This window comes from Erythrolamprus reginae, chromosome Z (genome assembly GCF_031021105.1).
Source record: "Erythrolamprus reginae isolate rEryReg1 chromosome Z, rEryReg1.hap1, whole genome shotgun sequence".
NCBI classification, from domain to species: Eukaryota; Metazoa; Chordata; class Lepidosauria; order Squamata; family Dipsadidae; genus Erythrolamprus; species Erythrolamprus reginae.
Genome location: NC_091963.1, coordinates 67034635 through 67062458, shown reverse-complemented (window position 1 = coordinate 67062458; position 27824 = coordinate 67034635). Strand labels below are relative to the sequence as shown.

Here is a 27824-nt window from a genome sequence, read left to right as displayed (position 1 = left end):
TTAACAGCCACAAATTCTCACAGACTGCCCTTTTCACCATCTTAACAAGACAATTTGTTTACCTGATCTTGAGGATCCATTTTAGTCATCATTCTATCTTCCAATAAGTTAAAGGTGAGTACTTGCAAAACATAAAGTTGATGTGCCATTTCATTATTAATGGCCCTTTGAGCTCTGATAATATACTGAAAATAAAAGTAAGAGCAAAAGAATCAGGAGAACTTTCATCTAATGTTTTTATCAGTAACATTCTATGCAGCTTTATTGATTCTTAGAACAAAAATAAAAAACTTAGAAATGCAATTAAATTGTTATGATGAAACTTGGATTGTACTGTATTTTTTGGAGTATAAGCCGCACCGGAATATAAGATGCACCTTAGTTTTGGGGAAAGAAAACAAGGGGAAAAATTGCCTCTGCCACCCAGCAATTTGCCTCCCAGAAATCAGCAAATCGTACAGGTGATATACACTTTTTGCTGTGTATTTCTGTGCATGTGTGCCTGACTCACAGAAATAGCAAACAATTGAAGAAATGTACATTATGGCAATATATCAATGTCAATAAGGGTTTTTTTAATGTAATGACACTAACTCCTATCAATTATTTAAATAGATCTACTCCAAACATGATCTTTCAATTCACAGAGGGAAGGGGAAGAGGCTGGGACTCTGAGACTTAGTGAGAGAAGGAGGAGAGAAAGGTAGTGAAAAAGCCATTCTCTATTTCTTGACTTCAAAGAGGTTGGAGGAAAACTACTGGCTGGGAAAGAGAAGAAAGGAGGGGAAAAGCTATTTCCATTTGCACTTTCAATTCACAGAGGCTAGGGGAAGAGCTCCAGGGTAGGGGAAGAGTTCCAGGTTGGGACTCTGAGACCTAGTGAGAGAAGGAGGATGGAAAGGTAGTGGCCCATGCACCACTATATAACTATAAACCAAAAATAGTAATAATAAACTCAGGGGTAGTGTGTTCAAGACTGTGATTCTATTTTATTTCAAAATGACTGGCTTAGTTCAGTATACTTGTTTTACAGCTGTGTTTCAAAGTACTCTTTTCAAATTTGGATACTGTACTCTTTGTAAACAAATTACTAGTCTACGTGGACTAGTAATTTACCTATCTAGAATTTATAATCTGTGCTCCGCAAGCAGAAATCACATGCAAAATTCAGCCATTCCATTATAATGAGCAACATTACCAGCCCCCTCTATCACAAAGATCCTGCAGGAGAAGGGCAGCACGGACAACTGTAGGATCTGGTAGGATAAGAACTGTGAAACACAAACAATGCTTATGGCTGATCTTAATAGGGACACTAAAGTGAAAGATCAAGATAGTTGTGATAATGATAACTCAAATAAGCAGGGGATTATGGTCCAAGATGAAGAATTTATCTTGTAAAGTAGAAAGTGGAAATCACCTATTATACATCAGTCACACAAGAGCAGCAAGGTATCCAAACAGAAAAGCCACCTTCTGGTTGGTAATTCAATTGTAAGGGATGTAAATTTAGGAAAGGACAATGAGGTTTTGAAAGAGGTCAGATGCCTGCCAGCAGAGACAAGAGGCGTCTTCTTAAGATAGTCAGGAATGTCAGTAAGGACTGTGATGTTGATACTATTTTACATCTTGGCACAAACGATCTGTCCCAAAAAGATGTACTCCTTGTGGAGAATGACTTTCAAAGCTTGGGGTATGAACTTAGTAATATAGGTTGTAGGCTTATCTTTTCAGAGGTATTACCAGTATATAAGGAACAAAAAGGGAAAGGTCAACATGTAGCAGAGTTTAAGGTGTGGCTGAAAGAGTGGTGTAAAAGGGAAGGCTTTGGCTTTATTAGTCATGATATCTGCAGCTGGTCCAATGAAAAACTGTACAAAAGAGATGGTTTGCATCCATCAAAGAAATGGACTGAGCTACTTGATATTAAATCCACAGATTTCTTGGATAAATATTTAAACTGAATAGCGGGGACAGAGAATTAATAGATAAAGATCATTTCTGTCCCCAACAATCTAAAATTAATAGGATTAACAGTGCACACAACAAAAATAAGGGTAAGTTTATCAGCCCTGCACTCAAGCAAAGCCAAGCATTTAATAGTGAGTGCCATACCATGTTCACTAATCAAACAGTTGGCAAGAAAGATGGGGCAGTCACGCACAAGACAGGTAATGTAGACAGTAAACACAGGGTCAACCATAATGGACTTAAATGTCTATACACCAATGCACAGAGTATGAGGAATAAACAGGGTGAATTAGAAATTCTAGTAAATGAGGGAAGATATGACATAGTTGCCATTATGGAAACTTGGTGGGATGAAACTGACAAATGGAATATACAGCTAGAGGGATTTAAATTATTTAAAAGAAACAGACCAAATAAAAGAGGAGGTGGAGTTGCACTATATATAAGAAATAACTACATCTCTACAGAAATAGAGCACAACAATAATGAAAATCATATAGAATGCATTTGGGTCAATATTAAAGGGACTGGGGAAAATGACATTGCCATGGGTCTATATTATAGACCACCCAACCAAACAGAGGAACTTTTTGCTAGTCAGCTAACTAAGGTATGTAGGAAGCACATCTCAATAGTAATGGGGAATTTAACTACCTTGAGATCAACTGGGAGACAATCTCTGCACCAAGTGGAAGATCCAACAGGTTCCTAACAAACCTAGCAGAAAACCTTGTTACCCAAAAAGTAGAGAAGGAAACAAGGGGATCAGCCATATTAGACTTAATTCTCACTAAGAGATGAAATGATAGAAAGTGTTGAAGCTATAGGGGCAAGTGATCATGCAATATTGGAATTCAACATTATGCAAAAACAAACAGTAGAACGAAGTCAAACTAGAGTCTTGGACATTAAGAGAGCTAATTTAAATAAACTTAGAGAGAACTTGGGAAAGATTCCATGGATGACAATCCTCAAGGGGAAAACAACTCAAGAAGCTTGGGAAATTTTGAAAATGAGATTATAAAAGCCCAGGGTAGTACAATACCAATGAAGAAGAAAAATAATAGGTCACAAAAGAAACAAACATGGCTGCATAAAGAACTCTCTGACAAATTGAAAGACAAAAAGGACAAGTATAAAATGTGGAAAGCACGGGGAAATAACTAAGGCAGAATACTAGCAAATAGCCTGAGCCTATAAAGATGAAGTGAGGTAAGCTAAAGCTCACAATGAATAAAGGCTTGCAACAAGAGTACAAAGTAATTAAAAAGGCTTCTTTCAACATATTAAAAGCAAGAAAAAAGTCAAGGAAGCAAATGGTCCATTACAGGGAGAAAAGAGCAAGAAGGTGACAAGTAGCAGGGAGAAAGCAGAGCTACTCAACATATTTTTTTCATCTGTCTTTACACAAAGGGAAAAAACATTCCAACCTACCAAAAAGAGCATCACAAAAAACATATTAGGAACACAAGTTAAAATAGGGAAGAAAATGGTAATGGAACCCCTGTCCACCCTAGACAAAATCAAATCACCAGGACCAGATGAATTACATCCCAAGGTTCTGAAGAAACTGGCAGACAAAATCTCAGAACCACTGAACTATATCTTTCAAAGATCCTGGAGCACCAGGGAATTGCCAGAGGACTGGAAAACAGCTGACATAGTTCCCATCTTCAAGAAAGGGGGGGGGGGGAACAGATCCAGGAAACTACAGACCCCTCAATACCAGGAAAGATTTTGGAAAAGATAATCAAGCAATGAGTCAACGAACACTAGAAGCAAACAAAGTAATAACCCAAAGGAAACATGGGTTTGTCAAAAACAGATCATGCCAGGCTAATCTTACAGCATTCTTTGACAAAATTTACTTGGACTTCAGTTAGGCTTTCGACAAAGTATGCCTACTACTAACCTACTACTAAATAAAGTAGAAAAATGTGGGATGGACAGCAACACCTCCATTCAAAACTGGCTAACTAACCGCACTTAACATGTACTGCTCAATGGAACTACATCTAGATGGAGGGATGTATGCAGTGGAGTACCCCAAGGCTGTTTTAGGCCCAGTACTCTTCAACATCTTCATCAATGACTTGGACCAGGGGATAGAAGGGGAACTTATTAAATTTGCAGATGACACCAAACTGGCAAGAATAGCCAACACTCCAGAAGATAAGTGCAAAATACAGAAGGATCTTGACAAACCTGAACAATGGGTGCTATCTAACAAAATGAAATTCAATGGTGAAAAAAGTAAGATTCTACATTTAGGCAAGAAAAACAAAATGCACAGGTACAGTATATGTGGTACATTGCTTAGCAGTACTAACTGTGAGAGTCCCAATGGACAACCATTTAAATATGAGCCAGCAGTGTGCAGCAGTTGCCAAAAAAGCCAACACAGTTCTAGGCTGCATTAACAGAGGGATGGAATCAAGATCATGTGAAGTTTTAATATCACTTTATAAGGCATTGGTAAGGACACACTTGGAATACTGCATTCAGTTTTGGTCGCCACGATGCAAAAAGGATATTGAGACTCTAGATAAAGTCCAAAGAAGAGCGACAAAGATGATTAGGAGACTGGAGGCTAAAACACATGAAGAACAGTTTCAGGAACAGGGCATGGCTAGTTTCATGAAAAGAACGACCAGGGGAGACATGATAGCAGTGTTCCAATATCTCAGTGGTTGCAACAAAGAAGAAGAAATTAACCTATTCTCCAAAGCACCTGAGGATAGAACAAGAAGCAATGGGTGGAAACTAAACAAGGAAATAAATAACTTAGAACTAAAGAGAAATTTCCTGACAATCAGAATGGTTGATCAGTGGAACAACTTGCCTCCAGAAGAATTTCCCAACATTGGAAATTTTTAAGCAGGTGTTGAATAACCATCTGTCTGAAGTATTGTAGGGTTTCCTGCCTAAGCCTAAGCAGGACTAGAAGACCTCCAAGGTCCCTTCCAACTTTGTTGTTGTTCTTGTTGTTGTTATATCAAGGTTTAAATTAGCTGCCTTATCTTAATATTGAAGAGGACACTGTTATATTTCAGATTATACTTTTACACATAGTTAAAACTGATGTGCCTTTTTGGAAGTATAGTTATTCTCTGCTATTTAAAAGAAGATATAGTAGCACTGGGTCTCTTCAGATCAAGCATTTATTTTAAAAAAGCTTCTTCATTTTGTTGTCTAGAACAATAATAAAGCAGTCTTTAAAAAAATAAGTCTAACAATGTGAACATTCTGCAGACATTTATAGTTATTGACTTACCTCCTTGCATCCAGTTCAGCAGAAAATAAAAATCTGTGTTCTCTTCCCAGCAGTTTGCCTCTTTGCAGCTAGTTTCACTTTCAGTTTAGCAGTGGCCTCAAATCAGCTGTAAGGAGGTAAATTGCTGGGAGACAGAGGTCAAAGGGTGGGGAGGCTACATTCGGTGTATAAGACACACCCAAGTTTTCACCCTCTTTTGTGGGGTAAAAAGGTGTGTGTTATATTTTGAAAAAGAACCGTTGAACTTACCTGAATAGTCTTCTCGATGCACTGCAAGAAGAGTCCCACATGGGTAATACTTCAGCCTTATTGGCAGGGACTGAGTTAAAAATTAGCATATAAAACAGATCCCGCCCCTTAGCTGCCCCAATGGGTCAGTCAATAAAAAACGAAGAAGTAGTGTGATGAAACAATGAAAAATTTATTAATCACAAGTATGCAAGGGATAACTTCAACTGAAAAAACTAGATAACGAACCCCTGCACCCCTGGGCCTCAAGGCCGGGAGGGTTTGGACTCTCCTTGCCATGCATCGAGAAGACCGTTCAGGTAAGTTCAACGGTTCTTCTCCACTGCACTGCTACGGAGAGTCCAACATGGGATATACCCAAGCTCAATTAACTAGGGCGGGAGAAGGTTGGACCAGGGGCGCAGTAGCAATGTACACCCTTTGCAGCACTCTACGTCCGAAGGCCGTTTCAGCCAAAGTGTAAGAGTCCAGACGGTAATGTTTAATGAAGGTGGTGGTGGGTGACCCAGGTGGCCGCACGACAAATTTCTTCAAGAGGGGCCTGCATAGCCCATGCAGCCTGGTGGAGTGGGCGGTAATCCCTGCAAGTATACGGGTAGCCCTCGACTTGTATGCTGAAATTATACAAGAGCGAATCCACCTGCTGATGGTCTTGGATAACACTCTGGCTCCCAGCAATGAATGAAGGAGATGAACATAGATTCAGTCTTCCTGAATAGTCTTGTATGGTGGACATACACCTTCAGTGCTCTATGAACGTCCAATTAGTGCCACTGCAACTCCGAGGGATGGGATCCATGTGTGCAAAAGTCAGGTAAGATTATTTCTTGAGTGCAATGAACCGTGTTAACCTTGGTCAGAAAGGTAGGATCCAGGCACAAAACTATCCTATCGGGATGAAAAATGCACAAATCAGATCACACTGACAGGGCAGAAAGCTCTGATACTCTCTTGTCCAATATAATGGCCACTAAGAAATCTGTCTTAAAGGGCAGGAGCCTCAGAGAAATCTGGTGTAAAGGCTCAAACGGTGGGCTTATAAGTGCCTGTAGGACTAATTGGAGGTCCCAGGTAGGGAAACGGTAGATAATAGGAGGACAGAGGTTAGATACTCCTCTGAGGAAATCCTTGATCCATGGGTGATGAGAAATAGGTCAAAGGTGGCCGGGTCTAAGCATTGTAGCTATGGCCACGACCTGTCTGAGCAGTGTGTTTGGTGCCAATCCCTTGTCTAGGCCAATCTGTAGGAAGGATAGTAGGTGAAGCACCGAATAAGACTGAGGGTCAATGCTCTGTGTTTTGCAGAAAGTGCAATAAACTGCCCACGTGGCCTGATAATGCGCATCATGGATGGTCTGTGTGACGCTTGGATTGTGGAGATGACCTTATCTGGTAAGTGTTCTCTTCTCATGTGGTCCCCCTCAAGTGCCACACTGGGGGTCTGGATGTAGAATTGACCCCTGGCTGAGGGACACTCGGTGGTCGACAATCCGCCATGGACTCGAAACCAACAGATCCCTAAGACCGGCGAACCAAGGGCGCCAGGGCCAATAGGGAGCCACCAGTAAGACCTCCACTTGCTCCCCTAGAATCTTGGCCACCACTCTGGGAATGAGGCAGATTGGAGGGAAAGCATATAGGAGGGAAGGCATATAGGGGGCCCTCCAGCCAAGGGGAGTGTAGTGCGTGATTTGTTCCACTCCCGGAGACGGGAAGCAAGAAAAGAACCTCGGTAGTTGGTTGTTGAGGTGTGTCATAAACAAGGCCTTGGGCACTATGAACACAATTGAATAATAGCCCTGGCCCTCCTGGCTGGTTGGTACTGGCTTGATAGCTCTGATATCTAGCAGATGCAGGACCTCTTGGGTCAGCATATGATGCTTCTGGGTGTCGAGAAGTTTAGGAATCTGGTTGGAGGAAGGCAAATGAACTCTGGTCGGAGATCCTGAGCTATGGCTTCCAAAGCCCAGGTGTCTGAGGAGGTGGACTCCCAGGAGGCGATGAGATGTTGAAGCTGGCCTCCAATGGGTGTGACCTGGTAAGTCACTTGGAGTTACGGTAGCCCCTGGCGTTGTTGCTCTTGAAGGGGTGTCTGGACTGTTGGAACTGTCTGTTTCTGTCGGTAAAGGCAGTTCTGTCAGCTCTATAGGTAGATTGGTTATAAGCCCCTGATTTGTTCCACTCCCGGAGACGGGAAGCAAGAAAAGAACCTCGGTAGTTGGTTGTTGAGATGTGTCATAAACAAGTCCACCTCCGGGACTCTGAATCTGGAGACAATGTCCTGGAACAACTTGGGATTCAGGCTCCATTCTGCTGGGTTCAATTATGCGGCTTAGCCAATCCACCTGGACATTGGACATCCCTGAGATACACTCGGCTTGAATGGAGATTAGATGTGGCTCCGCCCAGTTAAAGAGCCTCTGGGCTTCCTGCATGAGCCTGCCTGATCTTGTTCCCCCTGGGTGATTGATATGGGAATGTGTGGCCACATTGTCGGTCAGAATAAGGACATGGTGGCCCTCTACAAGGCAGACAAAGCGATGAAGAGCCAGTAAGACTGCTCGGAGTTCTAGCAGGTTGATATTGACGTCTGAGAGGTCTTCTGGTGTCCAGAGCCCTTGGGCTATTTAAGAGTCTGTGTGCACACCCCAGCCGAAGAGGCTCGCTTCGGTGGTGATTGTCACTTCCCTGTGTAGTAGAAAGGGGGAGTCCCGTTGCAGGGTTATGGACCTCCACCAGGGAAGGGAGTGCTGGACGTCTGTGCTGATCAGGATGGTTCGTTTGGGGTGGCTGGTTCGTTCTCTTTGAAATAGGAGCAGAAACCACTGCAGTGGTCTGGTGTGTAGCTCAGCCCAGGGGATGATGTCGATACAGGAGACAAACATCCCCAACAGCTGTGATAATAAAACTACTCTACTTTCCTGTGTTGTTGTTGTGCCTGGAGTACCATGGTCCTGATCCTCTCCTGGCACTCTGGAGAGAGTTACACTTTGCAGTTTCGAGTATCTATAATCGCACCTAAATGTGGCAGCCACGTGGTTGGAGTTAAATGGGTTTTTAGGTAATTTATGATAAAGCCGTGTCTCTGTAAAGTCCTGATGGTCTCCTCGAGGTCTGTGTGTGCTTGCCGTGGGCTTCTGACAGAATGATGATGTCGTCTAAATACGCCATCAGCTGTATAGATCTTGTCCTGAGGTCTGCTGTCAGTACAGCTAGGATCTTTGTGAAGGTTCTTGGCGCCGACGATAGGCCAAATGGCATTGCCTTGTATTGGAAATGCCTGTCCTACAGACAGAAAAGAAGAAATTTTCTGTGGTCTGGATGGAGTGGTATGTGTAGATAGACCTCCTTGAGATCTATAGATGTTAGCCACTCATGCTGGCGGATGGAGGCCAGGATTGTCTTCAGTGAATGCATTTTGAAGCGGTGGTAATGGATGTAAATGTTTAATTGTTTGAGATTTAAGATTAGTCGGCAACCACCGGAGGCCTTGGGCACTATGAACACAATTGAATAATAGCCCTGGCCCTCCTGGCTGGTCGGTACTGGCTTGATAGCTCTGATATCTAGCAGATGCAGGACCTCTTGGGTCAGCATATGATGCTTCTGGGTGTCGAGAAGTTTAGGAATCTGGTTGGAGGAAGGCAAATGAACTCTGGTCGGAGATCCTGAGCTATGGCTTCCAAAGCCCAGGTGTCTGAGGAGGTGGACTCCCAGGAGGCGATGAGATGTTGAAGCTGGCCTCCAATGGGAGAGTGACCTGGTAAGTCACTTGGACTTACTGTAGCCCCTGGCGTTGTTGCTCTTGAAGGGGTGTCTGGACTGTTGGAACTGTCTGTTTCTGTCGGTAAAGGCAGTTCTGTCAGCTCTATAGGTAGACTGGTTATAAGCCCCTGATTGGTATGGCCTGAATGCCTGGGGTGTGGCTGGGGAAGATTGAGACCGAAAGGGCTGCCTTCGCTGGTATGGAGTCTACCTTCAGTCTTGCCTCCGGGCTGATCTCGGAAGTACCTTCTTTTTGTCCTTATCCTCAATGAGGACGGAGTCCAAGGATTTCCCGAACAGCTTTGCCCTTGGAAGGGTGCGGAAGCCAAGCCCCACTTTGATTTGGTGTCCGCCTACCAAGAGCAGAGCCAGAGCAGACATCTGGAGGACAGGTTGGCTGCTAGGGAGCGAGATGCAAACTTTGCTGCTGTCAGGGTGGCAGTTGCTGAGAACTGTGCCACTGACAAAAGTTTATTTATGTTTTGGTGGTCCCAACTTAGTGAGCATGTCTCTAAGCCATAAGATGGATGCCCTGTTGAAAAAGGAAGCTGCTCAGGCTGCTCTGAGGGCCCAGGCAGAGGTCTGATGTGATTTCTTTACCAGGGTTTCCGCTTTCTTGTCATCGGGCTTCAGGCCATCCGCCATATCAGATGGCACTAAGGCAGTGGAGACCAGGCTAGCCACAGGAGGATCCACAGCTGGAAATTGGAGCAGCGTCTCCATTTCAGAATCAAAGGTATAAAAATTTTTCTCCGAGGCTGTTGGGCCTAATGCCACTGCTGGATGCTCCCAAAGATGCTTGATGTTGTCCATGAAGATGGGAGATGCAGGGATTTTATCTGACTCCCTTTGGGGCTCTATGAGGAGTCGTGTGGCTGGTTGGATGCCCACTGAAGGCTGCACTGGCTGGATGGTGCTGTCCAAGGCCAGGGTCTGTTTGGCCTTGTGTAACAGGATCTGGAACAGAGTAGGCTTAAAAAGGCCTGTAAAGGCTGGCTGTTCCGGGGTGGTGGCCTCATCCTCAGAGAGGTCATCCTTGGGTTCACTTCCTGTTTCCTGCAGCCCAGGTCTTCATTGAAGGACTCATGGGGTGACTGTGGAGGCGGTGGGGCTGCCCACACATCTCTGCATTCAGCTCAAGTTGGAGTTGATATAGCGTAATGTTGTACCCCAGTACCAATTCCTTGTGAGTAGGCTGTAGCAATCATCTAGTTTGCCAGGCCTCTTGGGGAGCATGTAGGCCAGCGGCTGTAGGGGGTGCCTTGAGGTTGAGGCCAGGTCTCGACAGGTGGGCCTAGGTCAGCTCTGGAGGATAAGTCAGCATGGGGTGGCAGGATATCCTGTCTCTCAGAGGACCAATCTCTATATTGGGCAGGAGTGGTTATTTCTGGTACAATCGATGGGACTGTTGAGGTTAATGTCCAAATGTTGCCCTGAGGATAGATTAATTGGGGAAGAGACTGAGGCCTGTTGTTGGGCAGTCTCCAGTTGTCCCTCCAGGGCCTTGATCCTTTTTTCTGCCTCTTTGAGAGCTGAGGAAGAAGAGGAGCACTTGGACTTAGATTTTGCTCCCTGGCTTTTGTCTTTGGCCTTGGATCTTGTAGTATTGGAAGAAGCTCCCTCCCCTGAACTGTTTTGTGGTTGATCAGCCATAAGCTGCAGTACTCACACACATAGTAATATGAAGCTGCTTGGGCAAATACAGCGGCAAAATGAGCAAAAAATGGTGGCCGTGAGTGGGCCCACAAGCGCGCAAGATTGTTTTCCTCAAATGAGAATCCCAGGGTGTGGCTCATCCTGATGGTGGGCTAGAAGGAAGGCCCAGGCTGTTTGTTTGTCATTTCTGGCCCCAGAATTGGTGGGCTTCCTGCAGCCCCACCCCAAAATGGCGGGCATGACTCTCTAGGAAGGACAATGGCACCACTGAGAGGAAAAACATGGCCCTGAACGGCATCGAGCCGATCCTGTGGCCTACGCTCCACTCCCACCAATTTCATCAGCTCCCAGACTTACCGCGCTGTTTATTGAAATCAGCTGTTTGGTGCTCCTTATCGCGCTCCCAATCGCTTCTCTGCTGCAATTTCGCTCATCATATCCTTACGAGCGATGCGTCGCAACGTGAATGTCTGGGGAAGAGCTCTGATTCCCCTTTCATGGTGTTTCCAGGTGTGCCCCGCAGGGCAGTGTCCTCAGACCAGTGGTTCCCTGGCTTTGAGGCAGTGCTCCGCAGAGCAGAGGCCCCCCAACAGTAAGGAGGAAGGAGGGGAGAGAGGCGATGCCCCACAGGGTAGAGGCCCCAGAGGAAACCCCATTACTTTTACTCCATAAACCGAATCTTCTTCCTGTAGGAAAAGGAGAGAAAAAAAGACAAACAGATTTATTAATGGAAAAAAATAAGGAGAGAAGAAATCAGCGTACCTACATTACGACTGAGTTTTTAAGACTGACCCATTGGAGCAGCTAAAGGGCGGGACATGTTTTACATGCTAATTTTTAACTCAGTCCATGCCAATAAGGCTAAAGTATTACCCATGTTGGACTCTCCATAGCAGTGTAGTGGAGAATATGGTACTTTTACTCTGCTTAATATAAGATGAAATTTGTACATTTCTCTTTGTTCTTACAAACAGACAATATAATCTGTAAAAAATCATGTCCAATTAAAATTATGCTTTCAAAATGAAAGTTAATAAACTTTATCTTTTATTTGAACTTTTAAACATTTTCCTCCTCTTTTTCCTTTAATATTTTCCACCTGTTTCTTTGTAGCATAAGTCTAATTTGTGACTCACTGTATCAGGCATAAATTCAATGAAATTCCAGTTACTCTACCTGAATAGATAATAAAAATAAATTACTGAAAGAGCAAAACATAATGTTAGTGAGCTGGATTTGGATAGAATCACAAAGCTACAATATTATCAGTACTGCTGAATGGATAAATGTGAATTAATTCAGTTCTGGTTCTAAACATCAGAATATCATGCAAGTGTTATAAACATAACATGTAATTTAGAAAAACCAAAAAAGCTAAAATACTTACTTGTAATATAATTCCCCGAAGTTGTTTCTGTGCTAAAATATTTGCCATTTCCTGATTTTGAAAAAAAGTTTAGTTTAAGAACACTCTTCTTAATGTATAATCTTACATTATATATTTCCATATATATTATGATGTATCCCATCCAGAATCACTTATTGAATTGGTTATTGGTTAGGAGACTAGGAAAATTCATTTGTCATCAAAAGCAAAGATATCTATATATTTTATAGGATTTTATATGTTTTGTTTGGCTCTTTAAATAAATAGGTAACTTACTGAGTCTTCCCTGCCCTACCTCCCAAGGAAAGGCCAAAATTTTCAAAAGCTTTTACAAAAAGGCAGCCCAAAAGAAAATAAATTATTCTGTATATACTTGCCAGATGAAATATAGGTGAAACACAAAAAATTAGAATATCATGCAAAAGTTCATTTATTTCAGTAATGCAACTTAAAAGGTGAAACTAATGTATGAGAGAGATTCATTACATACAAAGCAAGGTAGTTCAAGCTGTGATTTGTCATCATTTTGATGATTATGGGGTATAGTCAGGAGTGGGCTGCTGCCTGGACGGGGGGAACGCAGTGGGATGGCAAAAATGGAGCTCCACCCAGAGCACCCAATTTATAATGAAAGATGTTGAAAGAAAATGCAGGGCATCCTGCATAAACCATGGCCACAGTGTGGTAGTAAAAATTTTGGTAGCCTTTCACTGGGTATATGAAACATATAGATAGAATTGTCGTCTATCAATAAAATTAACTGCCTTGGAAATGGCCCTGGGTTGGGCCAAGAGGCAAATAATGAGCTGTGATGTTCCTTCAATACACGAGGGTGATTCGACACAAAAATATGTAACCCTTCCCTGGTGCAGAGCTGAAGGAATTGGATACTGTAGCCTAGAGGATAATTCTCTGCCTTACAAGGCAAAGGTTGCAGGTTCAAGTCCCAGTGGGTATGGCTAGCTGATGAGGCCAAAATAAGGCCGAAATAGATCTATCCTAGTCTCCCTTATCTCCACTCCTTGCCAATTCAGTGAAGCAGTTGATGTGATGTGCCACTGCCTGAAAGCTGTAAAGGTCTGGATGGGAGTCAACAGGCTCAAGCTCAACCCCAACAAGACAGGCTGGTGTTTCTGTCCTTGTTCTAAGGCGAACACGGACAGAAATACCAGCCTGAAGATGACGAGTGGGACCTCGTCGAAACGTCACCAGAAATTTACAAATCCTACATGGGAAGAAACCCGAATATACCAAGACCGTCATACCTGTACCCATGAAAATCTACGAACACAAATATATATATATATGTTTTCGTAGATTTTCACGGGTACAGGTATGACGGTCTTGGTATATTCGGGTTTCTTCCTGTGTAGGATTTGGAAATTTCTGGCGACGTTTCGACGAGGTCCCACTCGTCATCTTCAGGCTGGTGTTTCTGTCCTTGTTCTAAGGCGAACACTGCGAGACCTAAGCTGCCTTCCTTCTATAAATACTGGTGGCTGGGTGTGGTTTGATGGCTCAGCAATTGCCTGCTGTGTAGAAACTTCCTGGTGAGTCAGTGGGGTAACATCTGGGGTCGTTGATGTAGCTGAACAAGGACAGAAACACCAGCCTGAAGATGATGAGTGGGACCTCATCGAAACGTCGCCAGAAATTTCCAAATCCTACACGGGAAGAAACCCGAATATACCAAGACCATCATATATATATATATTTATATAAAACGGTCTTGGTATATTCGGGTTTCTTCCCGTGTAGGATTTGGAAATTTCTGGCGACGTTTCGACGAGGTCCCACTCGTCATCTTCAGGCTGGTGTTTCTGTCCTTGTTCTAGAGCGAACACTGCGAGACCTAAGCTGCCTTCCTTCTATAAATACTCGTGGCTGGGTGTGGTTTGATGGCTCAGCAATTGCCTGCTGTGTAGAAACTTCCTGATGAGTCAGTGGGGTAACATCTGGGGTCGTTGATGTAGCTGAGGTATGCTGATTAGTTAATGGTTGTAGATTAGGCGTGATATCCTGAGTAGTTGGAGTTTGCAGGCTACTTGATTGTTTTTCAATGTGTGTTCTGAGTCTGGTTTCTATATTGTTCTGTTTTGGAAATTAATTTGGTACTGTCAAAATCAATTTCATGTCCTGTGGTTTTGAAGCGTTGGTAAAGGGAGGAGGTTTTTTTCTTTTTTCCTTAATGCATTCTTATGTTCTGCAACACGTTCATTTACTCTCCTGATAGTTGTCCAATATATGTGGCTGGGCAGATTTTACATGGTATTTGATAAACTACTCAGGATATCACGCCTAATCCACAATCATTAACTAATCAGCATATCTCAGCTACATCAACGACCCCAGGTGTTACCCCACTGACTCACCAGGAAGTTTCTACACAGCAGGCAATTGCTGAGCCATCAAACCACACCCAGCCACCAGTATTTATAGAAGGAAGGCAGCTCATATCTCGCTGTGTTCGCCCTAGCACAAGGACAGAAACACCAGCCTGAAGATGACGAGTGGGACCTCATCGAAACGTCGCCAGAAATTTCCAAATCCTACACGGGAAGAAACCTGAATATACCAAGACCGTTATACCTGTACCCGTGAATACGAATATATATATATATATATATATATATATATATATATATATATATATATAACGTTTTTAGCTGAAATTTTAAAATTAAGGGAGACTAGGATGGTACCATTTCGGCCTTGTTCTGGCCTCATCAGCTAGCCACACCCTTCCTTACTGGGATTGGATCTGGCAGCTTCTGCCTTGTAAGGCAGAGAATTAACAGTTCAACCACCAGGCCTGATCCCTCCAGCTCTGTACCAGGGAGGGGCTATATGTTTTTTTATGTCGGATCACCCTGGTATATTGAAGGAATGTCACAGCTCCTTTTTGCCTCTAGGCCCAACCCAGGACCATTTCAAGGCAGTTAATTTATTCATAGCCGACAACTATATTCTGTATGTATCAAATGTTTTTAGCTGAAATTTTTAAATTAAGGGAGACTAGGATGGTACCATTTCGGCCTTGTTCTGGTCTCATCAGCTAGCCACACCCTTCCTTACTGGGATTCGATCTGGCAGCTTCTGTCGAACCACTTGGTCTTGTTGGGGTTGAGCTTGAGCCTGTTGACTCCCATCCATGGCACATCACATCAACTGCTTCACTGAATTGGCAAGGAGTGGAGATGTATAACTGAGTATCATCAGCGTACTAATGATACCTCACCCCGTAGCATCGGATGATCTCACCAGTGGCTTCATGTAAATATATATATATAACTCTTCCCCTGGTACAAAGCTGAGAGGAGGAGAGCTTGTCGTCTAGAGGTTAAAGCCACTGCCTTACAAGACAGATCCTGCAGGTTAAAATCCTGATAAGGGTATGGCTAGCTGATGAGAGCATAATAAGCTCAAAACAGATCTATACTAGTCTCCCTTCCTTTTCATTATCAGCAAAAATATGTTACACATACAGATTATAGTTTGTGAACTATAAAAGTTTAATTGCCTTGAATATGACCCCTGGGGGGCCGAGAGGCAAAAGGAAGCAGTATGATCCTCCCATATTTTGGTATACCAGGGTGATTTGACAGAAATAAACACAAACACGTGTGTGCACACACGCTCACACACACACACACACACACACACACACTATATTATAGTATATCTGTAATTTTTTAGGGTAGAGTCAACTTCACCAAAACATAATTTCCTGTATAAAGATCAAGCTATAATTATCTCATTCATATGGCTAACAATTTGTGTCTTCTTTTCACTTATGTGATTGGATGATAGCAATTCATTCTTTACCAACATCAATTAATGAAACAAACTCACCTGCCTCCTGTCATCAGGTGCTTTAAAGAAAAGCGCATTTATCACAGCAATGGTATATGTTTGAATTTCTTGATCAGCCCTGCATTGAATACAATTTTAAAACAGTAAGAATAGTATATGATATTCAATTAGACCTACAGAAACTCATGCTCTTATGGCCACTTATGCTCTAGAGCAGGGGTGTCAAACATGCTGGCCACCTCCATTTTAGCAAAGAGGGAAAAGTTGCAATATGTCACGTAATGATGTGTCATCGTGAATTCGATCTCCCTGCTCTAGAGGGACCAGGAGGGAAGTGTTTTTAATAGGAAAGTGAACACAAGAACAAGGGGACACAATCTGAAGTTAGTTGGGGGAAAGATCAAAAGCAACATGAGAAAATATTATTTTACTGAAAGAGTAGTAGATCCTTGGAACAAACTTCCAGCAGATGTGGTAGATAAATCCACAGTAACTGAATTTAAACATGCCTGGGATAAACATATATCCATCCTAAGATAAAATACAGAAAATAGTATAAGGGCAGACTAGATGGACCATGAGGTCTTTTTCTGCCGTCAGACTTCTATGTTTCTATGTTTCTATCACTTGAAACTTCACAAGGTGCAAAATGCAATATTCCAGGTTATCACTGACAATTACCAGTGGATTCATTTGTGAATACTATGGACTCTTCACTGTTTCCCTATTTGCTTTTATAAGAGGTAACATGAATATGTAACATCCTTTGTAGGCATATTATGATAATCAAATTTGTCACTGCATGAATGTGCAAATAGAAGCAGTAGGATCTAATGAGATATAAGAATAACCATGAAAGATAGGAAAAAAGCCACATCCTAGAGAATGATCTGATAAATGAACCCAAACCAGAAATGTATTTGATCTTAGAATTCATTCATGTAAATTTCTCCTCCTTGCCGAAAGTAATAGAGAAGAGAACCATTTTCAGACAAAGTTCTCTTACTGTATGTACAATGAAAGTGGTACTATTATTCATGATTTTGGTTTCCTGGCCTTGAGTTGACACAGCATGATTGTATGCAATGTTTTCTGAAGAATATGTACTTATTTGGACTGTTAACTGGGATTGTTGAATTAAACAACAGTCCCATCTTGTTTCATCATTCTGAAAGCTAGTATTTTTGTTTAATCTTTGAATAAAGATCTAAGTAACTAAGAGCACATCCTTCATATCTCTCTTCTGCTTACCAGATCATACTGCCCATTGCTGGGGTTGCTGGGGATGCTCTATCATGAACAGGAAGTCATTTGTGGTATTCATTGCATGATTTATTCCCAAACTGTTTCATACTCATTTCTTACAACTAGGTAAAATTAGTTCTAATGGGATATTTTAGGAAATCAGTATCACCAGCATGACTCAACCTACTATATTCTAGGTTATAAAGGGTGTCATCACTGATAACAACTTGAAACTCTTGTTTATAAGGTGGGGATTAACTGTTAAGTTTCTTTTTTAATACTGTGTAACTACTAGAAGTATTCAATTATCAAATTTTATTCTTATTACAACTAAAACTTGAATAGAAATGTAATGGATCTAGTTATTTCCAGTTGAGATAGGAAGGATGCCTGTAGTATCAAATTTTGTGAAATACTTAGGCATAAAAATTGGACGTACAGCTGAATCGGTATATAGGCTAAATTACCCTCCATTAATTACAAAAATAATTCAAGAACTATAACAATGGCATAATCTCCCCATTTCTTTTTTGGGACGTAATCATCTAATAAAAACGATATTTTTCTCCAAACTATTATATTCAATGTAAACAATCCCCCTTCTTATAAAGCATGCTGATAGCATGAAACTCAACAAAAATATATCCCATTTTTTATGGCAGGGCAAGCGCCCACGCATCCACTACCATAAGCTGATAGCTGCAAAGGAAAAGGGAGAAATTAATGCCCCTATATTAGGGGATACAATTTAGTATGCATGATGAGGCACATTTGTGACTGATTAAAAGGCACACGTATTTTTTCAACATATGATTCAGAATCTCAATACTGTGCACCCTGAGACTTGGCCACCTTACTACATGTTAAGATAGCTTAATTACCATCATATATTAAAAAAATCAATAGTTTTCTGTGATAGCATACCAATATGGAAGGCCGTACGAATAAAATACTACCTATCATTCCACATATCAAAGTATCTACCACTTTGGAACCACCTGAGGTTCCCACAGGGCCAAGAAAATAAAATGTTTGGGGAATGGAAAACAAAAGGCTTTCTGCTAGTAAAACATCTCCTGCATGAAACAGAACCTAGATGGTTAGATAGAGAAGAATTACTAGATAAATATCAACTAGGATCAGCACATGGTATGCTCAAAGATGGGGTTTTCTAGTACCTATATTACATGATGTAAAAAATAAAATCAGACAAAATGAAATGATAAAATCCTCTCACTAAATCTAGGGACCAGGACAGTGACAATGCTGTATCACCATATGAGAAATCTAGATGTGAAAAGACACTTTGAAACTTACTTCTCCTCGTGGGCATGACAGTTAGGGGATAAGGGCAGTGGGGATATCATCCTAAAAGGATGGAATACATTACACAAGGCCATGATCAATGAATAATGGCGTGAGACTCAATTCAAAATTATACATAGAGCTATATATGCATTCAATCTCCCAATAACAACAAGCAGACCGGACAGATTAACAGCATGCCCAAAGTGTGGAACATCTAACACTGACTTATACCATGGATTATGGGAATGTCCATATGTCATAAAATTCTGGCAACAAATAGATTTGGCCAAAAAAAATAACCTTTCTTCTAAGTTATGATTATTCCATTGTGGACATGATGATTTCCTGAGCAAACCTAAACTAATGAATATTCCATTGCTAGTTAGCAAAAATGTTTACTAAAATGCTGGTTGGAACCTGCAGTCCCTACAGTGGGCACAGTAATAGATCAAATGAAACGACTTTTTCATGTAGAACGCTTATGTTCTGCCAGCGTGTTTCAACCGCCCATAATTACAGAGTCCAGGAAGACACACACCACACAATAAAAGGAAAACCCAAAAGTTTTTTATAAACAGAAAAACAGAAAAAGCTCCCTTTTTAAATGTCAAAGGGAGTTTCTGGTACACACAAGGCACAGGTTAAATGCAATCCAATTGCTCACCCAATAACTGGGAAATTGAGTCCAATTCTAAAGTCCAGAGAGTCCACACACAATCATGAACAGCACAAAAACCACAATCTTGACGAAACAATGAATCAGATAAACTGCCATGAGACTAAAACACCAGGTTGCCCTTTTATCTGTAGCACTAATTACAGCAGCCCCACCTAACCACAGGTGGCCTCATTTTCTCTTGTAATAATCCTTCAGTTGTTGTCTCCTATGCATCACTCTATGCATGCGTGGATGTGTCATTAATTCTTGTTCAGAATCTAAGGATGATACAGATGATCGATCTCCTCCCAGGCTGTCTGCCAAACTCCCCTCTTCCCTGTCACTCACGCTTCCTTGGTCAGAGGAGGCTTCGTCGGCAGATTCCATCGGGAGCAAAACAGGCCTGCGGCATGTGGATGTTTCCCCACATCCACCTGCACATTCCTTGGGGAAGGAACTGGGCCAGTGCTAACCACAACAGCTTAGAAGCAGAAAAATCCAAAAGCAAGTTCACAGCTCCATTCTTTAGAAAATGGAGGCGCTTTCTGAGTACAGTATATACTTTACACAGACAGAGTTGGACATAGTGATACGTCCATTCACTCTGACAGAATGGTAAAAGGTTCCTTGGGGATTGTTCTGCCAGGCTCTATGGTATGAGTCTTCCGAAAATTCAAGGGTAAAAATTTCAGACACACACACACACACTTGAAAGTTCAAACACAATGTTCTTTATCATAAAATTCAAAAGAAACAAAGCACCCTTTTTGTATTGTAAAGAGCACTCGTCCCAAAACAACCTTGTAAGCTGTACAATCTCCTTAATCAGTCCTTAAGTACTTAGCTAGTAGCTGTGAAGAAACGTCACAGCCCTCCTTCTTCCACGAAGTGAGACACACACACTTTGCCCTGCTTTGGTTTCAAAGTCGTGAAAAATCAACAAAGTCTGGAAACAGCAAGGCACGGTCCTGAAGAAACAACGATCAGATAATCTTCCACAATGGCCAAGCCAGCATGCTGCTATTTATATCAGCAGCTCTAATTGTTGGAGCCCCACCCAAACACAGGTGGCCTCTCTTATCTCCTGTAATATTTCTTCAATTGGTCTCTTCTATGCATAATTATGCGCCTGCATGGGTCTAACACTTCCTCATCCGAGTCGACCGAAGATAATGGAGATTGGCTTCCTGGGCTGTGTGCCAAGCCCCCCTCTTCCAAGTCACCCCCCACCTTCTTCTTCGTCAGAGGAAACTACACTACCTGACTCTGTCGGCAATAAAACAGGCCTATGACATGATGATGTTTCCCCTGCATCCACCTCCACATTCCTTGGGGCAGGAGCTGGGCCAGAGCCAACCACAACAGGGATACTCCAAATAATTTAAAGAGCAGATGATGAAGGAAGGAAAAATTATATGTTCACTTCAAAGAGTAGGAATACAGGACTACTATGTTTGCAGAAATATATGAATCTTTATTTCTGATTAAAGGAATTCTTCATAAGGACTTATGGAACTATATAATTTCTTATGAATCCAATGACCTGGAAATCAAAAATGATTTATTATATAACTGTATAATTATGGCTTTGACTGTCATGTTTTATTGTTGTTTGTAACATAAAATTTGGAAAAAAAAATCTATGAAGAAAAAATGTAACAAGGGCTAAACATTTTCTTTTTCCTTAAATGGATGGAGAACATTAGAGGAGATTGATAGAGTAGATAACAACTTTCCCTCCTCCCTGTTTCCACTTTCTTTCTTCCCTCTCCATCCTTAGTTTGATTTTAGTTTAATTTTTAAATTTAACACATTTAATGTTTTATACTGCATTTTATTCAATTTCCATAAGCCACCCAGAATAGCCTTCTGGTGGAATAGATGGATACAAGTTAAATAAATAGTTCTGCTTATTCCCAGAAACATACTTGAAAAGATCTTATGATCCACTAATGCCATAATTTCATTTAATTTTTAAATTAAGTTATCTTGATTTGGTTACTTTAATGGTTTCTTCACCCACTCTCAGCTATGCCTTTTATGTATGTATGTATGTATGTATGTATGTATGTATGTATGTATGTATGTATGTATGTATGTATGTCCAATACACAATGAAGGTAGTAGAGGATACCTTCAAGGGAAAAAATTAGAGAAGGAATAGAAGAGAGCGTATAGGATAAGATAAATCAAAGAGAGAATAGAAGAAAGATAAAGGGATAGAAGATAAGATGTATGGGACATAGGAGAAACAATAGGACAGGGGTCAGAAGGCACTCTAGTACACTGGGGGAGCAGGCTTTTCTGAACAAAATTAACAAATAAGCATTTATTTTTTTCATTTCAATTTTCATATCAATGTGTTCAGAAATGTTCAAATTAGTATACTAGCAAAAAAGGTTTTCAAAAAGACCATTCCAGTAGCTAGAACCAGCCTTTTATACTCCAGGTCTAAAAGGACCCGGACGGTAACAAATTGCTCAGCAAAAACTAACACACACACCCCCAAAAAAAACTAAACCCCCCCCCCAAAAAAAAACCCCCACCACCCTTAGAAAGAACCCCTCAAATGAGACAAAGTCATGGAATTTCAAGTTACAGATATGCAGGGAAAATTTTTTACAGGGTCTCAAACTTCATTTTGGGTCCTTTTAGACCTGAAGGAAACAAGCAGGGTTAATTTTCTTTCTTTTTAGGGTTGGCAAAATCCAATATCTTTGCTCGCATTTTTCCCATCTTTTAATAGTGCTTATCTTAATATAATCATCATTTGAGACACGAGCATTCATATTCTCATTTTTTTTTCAATTTTTTTAATTAATTTTCATAAAATAAACAGACACACATACAAACACTAAACATAAAGTGAGGGTGTATTTCCCCCGCTTCTTTTGAAAGTATACATTCAAATACAGGAAAAGAATACATAATTGAATATATGTTAAATGTTAAAAGGTTTAGTAAAATTTAGGTTAAGGTTTTTCAAATCTTAAATACAATGTAAATATTAGGTAAAATTGGTATAACATAGTCATCTAAAAATACCTTTAATGTAATCTTAATTACTATAGTAAAAAGCCATATTCATCAAACAAAACGTTTAAACTAATTTCAACTATTATACATACTTAGACCAAAATTCTTATACGTAAACTACTATATCATAATCATCAAAAAATGCATTAAAACTAGTATTAATATTGTTATCACCTAGGTAAAAACAAATACAAAAAGTTAACTAAAAATAAATGTGTATATCTTATTTTTTCTTATCTATCCATTTGTAAACATTGTTCCATGTTTCATAAAATTTAGTATCTTCTTGATCATTTAATCTTCTTGTCATCATGTCCATTTCAGCGCAATCTAGTATTTTAGCTATAACTTCTTCTTCCTTGGGGATTTCCTCCCCCTTCCAATTTTGCGCATATATTATTCTAGCCGCAGTTAATATGTGTATAATTAAGTAAAGAATTTCTTTCTTATAGGTCTGATTGGTAACTCCTAATAAGTAAAACTCTGGGGTATTATCTATATCTTGCTTTACTATTTCTTTTAATATTTTCTCGATCATCTTCCAATATATTTTGGCTTTACCACATGTCCACCATTGATGGTAATAAGTTCCTATATCCTTCTTACATTTCCAACATAATGGGGATGTTTTAGGAAACATTTTTGCTATCCTATTTGGTGGCAGATGCCATCTGTAGAACATTTTAATTTGATTTTCTTTTAATGAAACAGATTTGGTCATTTTCCAGTTATTAATCCAAACTTTCTCCCATGTATCTATGTCAATTTCCTTGCCAATATTTCTACACCATCTTATCATAGTATCTTTTAATGTCAACTCTATATTTTTATGTGCGATGAGAAATTTATATATTTTCCCTATCATTTTTATTGGATTGGTAGTAATTAGATTACTTAAAAGATTCTTACTTTTATTAAAAATATAAAGAGTTTTATCCTTCTGGTATCTAGATCGAATCTGGGCATAATGCCACCAGTCTATTATTATCCCTTCTTCTTGTAATTTGATCCTAGATTTTAGCTTCATCTGGTCATTTAGTAGTTCTTTATATCTATAAATTATTTTCTTGTCTTTTATGGACTTTGGATGCGTTATTGCTTCTAGGGGGGCTAGCCATTCTGGAATATTTAAAAAGTGATTTTTCTTTATATCTTTCCAGACTTCTAGTAGATACTTCCTTAATGTATTCCTTTTAAAATATGAATGATTTTTTTCCTTATCATACCATATAAATGCGTGCCATCCAAGCATGAGATCATGTCCTTCTAAGTTTAGTATTCTTTTGTTCTCTAAAGTTATCCACTCTCTTACCCATGTTAATGCGGCAGCCTGATAGTATAATTTCCAATTTGGAAGGCCGAACCCTCCCCTTTCTTTGATATCTTCTAAGCAATTCATTTTTATCCTTGCTTTTTTCCCTTGCCATATGAATTTTTTAACTAGGTTTGTTAAAGTTTAAAAAAAAATTCCCCCTGGATTTATTGGAATTACCTGGAAAAGAAATAAAACCTTAGGTAAAATATTCATCTTGATTGTTGCAATTCTTCCTAAAAATGATATTTTCAGATTATTCCACATTGCTAGATCTTTTTTAATTTCTGTTAATAATTTTGTATAGTTATCATTTTTTAATATTATTGTTTTCGCTGTTAAATTTATTCCTAAGTATTTTACTTTTTTTACTGTCTTTATTCCAGAGATGCTTTCTAATTTAGTTTCTTGTGTTTTATTCATATTTTTAGTTAACAAATGTGTTTTACTTTTGTTTATCTTTAAACCTGCTACCTTTCCGTATTGCTCAATAGCTTGCAGTAAAATAGGAACTGTTGTTATCGGTTCTTCAATTATGAACGTTAGGTCATCTGCAAAGGCTTGGACTTTATAAGTTTCATCTCCAACAGTTAAACCTTTTATTCTAGGATCAGCTCTTATTTTAATTAAGAGTTTCAAGAATCATAATAAATAACAATGGTGATATAGGGCAACCTTGACGAACTCCCTTATTTATGTCAAGTGTTGGTAGTTGATTGTTGTTCAATATTATATTAGTTGTTTGTTTTGAATATATAGTATCTATTAAGTTAACAAATTTTGGGCCAAATCTCATTTTATTCAATTGCATTTTTATAAATATCCAATTGACGTTGTCAAAGGCCTTTTGAGCATCTAGAAACATTAAAGAAGCTGTCTTGCCTGGATATTGTTCATAATACTCTAGTGTATTTATTACTGTTCTAAGATTATTTTTAATTTGTCTCCCTGGTAGAAACCCATTTTGGTCTTGATATATTATCCCATTTATAACTCTTTTGAGTCTATCTGCATAAATGGCGATAAATATCTTATAATCTACATTTAATAATGATATGGGCCTATAGTTTTTAATTTTTTCTGGGTCTGTGCCCGGTTTGTGTATTAAGGTTGTCAATGATTCTGACCAAGATTTAGGAATTTTACCCTCAAGTCTACATAGATTAAAAGTTTCTAACATGTGATTTCTTATTGTTTCATTTTCTATCTTGTACCATTCTGCCGGTATGGCGTCTGGGCCAGTGGCCTTGTTACTTTTCTGTTTTTTAATTGTTGTTAGGAGTTCTTCCATTGTTATTGGTCCGTCCATGGTGGCCTGTTGGTCTTCTGTTATTTGTGGTAATTTTGAAGCTTGTAAATAGTTAAAGACTTCATCTTCACTAACATTATCTTTAGCGTATAGATCTTTATAAAAATTATACACAATATCTGCCTTTCCTTCTGTATCATATTTTATTATACCATCATTATCTTCTAGTTTTTTGATTAATTTTGATTGACTCTGTTTTCTAAGTTTATATGCTAACCATCTGCCTGGTTTATTTGCATGTTCAAAGTAGTGTTGCTTTGCTCTTTTAATTTTTTCGGTTATTTGATTTTGTTCTATTATTCTGATTTTATGTTTGATTACATTTATTTCTGTTTTTAAGTCTCTGTTCTTAATGTGTTGCTGCGATAAAAATTCTAATTGTTTCAATTCATTAATTAATTGTGAATACTTTAATTTATTTTCCTTGTTATATTTTGCAATATAAGATATTGTTAATCCTCTTATATAAGCTTTAGCTGTATCCCATAAGTTCTGAGGCGTAGTTTCTGAAGTTTTGTTAATTTTAAAAAATATTTTTAATTCCTTTTCGATCCAATCCTTGTATTTCTTATCATTCAATATATTTCTATTCATCCGCCAATTATTCTGTTTGTTATTCATTCTCATAGAAACCACTATTGGATTGTGATCGGCCCATGTATTAGCATCTATCTCTACATCTCTTATTTGTTCTGCAACCGTTTTTGGTGCCCATACCATGTCTATTCTTGTCCATATTTTGTGGGGGTTAGAGTAAAAAGTATATTGTCTCTTATGGGGGTATCTTTCCCTCCAAATATCATTTAACAATAATTCCACTTTCATTTTTTGAAAGGTACTAGGTAGCAAATTCCTTCTTGTTTTTTTGTTTCTCTTCCTTTTATTATTACCTCCCCCCCTGAGTGGTCTAATTGTCTGTTCGCGATAGCATTAAAATCACCTATTATTAATACATTTTCAATAGCTAGGTCTATTATTGTTTGATGCAAATTTTTATAAAATGTCGTTTGATCTTCATTAGGGGCATAAATAGAAACAACAGCTAAAGGTCTAGGTTCAATATCAACTTGTACAATCAATATTCTACCCTCATTATCCTTAAATATTTGTTTGGAATTTATAGAGTTCTCAACATACATCACTACACCTCTTTTTTTTTGATCTGCTAATGCAGCATACATTTTTCCAATTTTTGGATTCAACAGTAATTTTTGGTTTTTTTTTTTAATATGCACTTCTTGTAATATTGTAATTTGAGCATTTTGATTTCTAATTTTAGAAAAAATTTGTTTCCTTTTCCTTGGTTCATTAAGTCCATTGACGTTTACAGAAAAGATTTTTAAATCTTTACTTGTTGTCATTTGATAGGTTTTTTGGTTTCTCGCTGAGGTTGAACTCTTCTGGCACCTTGGTCCTGCTCTATTACCTGAGCAGTAGCCCCCAGATCTTCTTCTTGCTGAGTTGTTAGTTTTTCCCCTGGTTGTTGTTGAACTAGTTGTTGTTCAACCACTTGTTGCTGGTTTGCATAGTCCAGGCGGCTGATGCCACTGTTTTCAAAAAAGTACATAGCTTGTTCTACATTTTCCAATTTGTATCTTGTAGAGCGCCATGTCAGAGAAAGGCCTTGTGGAATAAGCCAACGGTAGGTTATATTTTCTTTGATCAGAATTCGGGTTAGAAAGTGGTAATCTCTTCTGCTTTCTCTGACACTTCTTGGAACTTGTTTTAATATTTTTATTTCATCTCCTTGATGTTGGAGTTTGGCATTTCTTGACCAGTGAAGTATGTCATCTCGCAGAGCTTTTCTTGTGAATTTAATGTGTATCTTTCTTGGGAGGTTATGACGACGGATGTAGCTATTCGAGATTCTGTATACTTCATCGATTTCTTTCAGTAGTGCTGTGGGATCCTCTTGGAGTATTCCTCCAATAGTTTCAGCCATAGTCATTTTTAAATCTTCATCTTTTTCCTCTTTTATATTCTGAAATCGAAGTCCATACGAAGCTCGTTGCATCTCCAACTGAGTGATTGATTCATCATATCTTCTGTATCTTGCATCAGCTCTCCCTTCAAGGTAGTCCACTCTTTTTTCATTTTTGTCAGATTTCTCTTCGACTTTTTTGACTCGGTCATTACTTTCTTGTAATGTTTGTTGAATCTCCTTTATCTGGTCTTTCATCTCACCCATATCAACTTTCAGTTGGGCCATCTCCATTTTAAATTCCGCCAGGTCTGCTTTTATAGCTTCTCTTTGTTGTGTTGCATCCTCTTTTATGGCCTCTCTTTGTTGGGTGGCTTCCTCTTGGGATTTAAACATAAAGTCCTTCAAAGTGTTCAAAGTTTCTTGTAGTGTTGCAAAATTAGACTGCATTGTTTTGTCTTTGTCTTTGTCTTTGTCCTTGGTAGACATGGTTAACACCTGGTGCGACGGAGAGGGGTGCGGTGACCCTTGTGGAGAGGGAATTGGTGCTGTAGTTTGTTTTTTGGCCGTTTTGACAAAGGTTGAAGTATTTGACATTGTCTAATTTGAATCCACTCTTTAAAATTTGAATTGGTTTAAGTTAATTTCCAATTGTATGTAGTAAAAGGAGAAGAATTCCTATAAATTCCAAATCTGTCAGTCTATTTTTTGACAATTTCCCTTAAAATATAATTCAATTACCAACAATTACCAACAGAATTATTGTGATTTTTAAAACTCTAAATATGCAATGCCAAAAAGAGCAGGTGTAAAACTTTTTTTTTTAAAATAAGTAAAAAGTAAGAGTTAGAAATGAATAATCTAGTAGGAGGACAAAGTAGATAAAAGAAAGGAAAAATATTAGCTATTCATAAAAATTA

At 39.4% G+C, this 27824-nt stretch overlaps 1 protein-coding gene across 4 annotated transcripts in view; it reads right to left on the bottom strand.

The window, feature by feature from the left end:
• Positions 1–27824, bottom strand: part of ELMO1 (engulfment and cell motility 1) — a 606322-nt gene that overhangs the window by 371556 nt on the left and 206942 nt on the right. For all 4 annotated transcript variants that reach the window (XM_070726295.1, XM_070726294.1, XM_070726296.1 and 1 more), the window contains 3 exons: positions 16155–16233; positions 12303–12353; positions 63–185 (listed from right to left, as the gene is read on the bottom strand). In XM_070726295.1, the coding sequence (XP_070582396.1) occupies positions 63–185; positions 12303–12353; positions 16155–16233 (253 nt within the window). The remainder of the gene's footprint in view (positions 1–62; positions 186–12302; positions 12354–16154; positions 16234–27824) is intronic.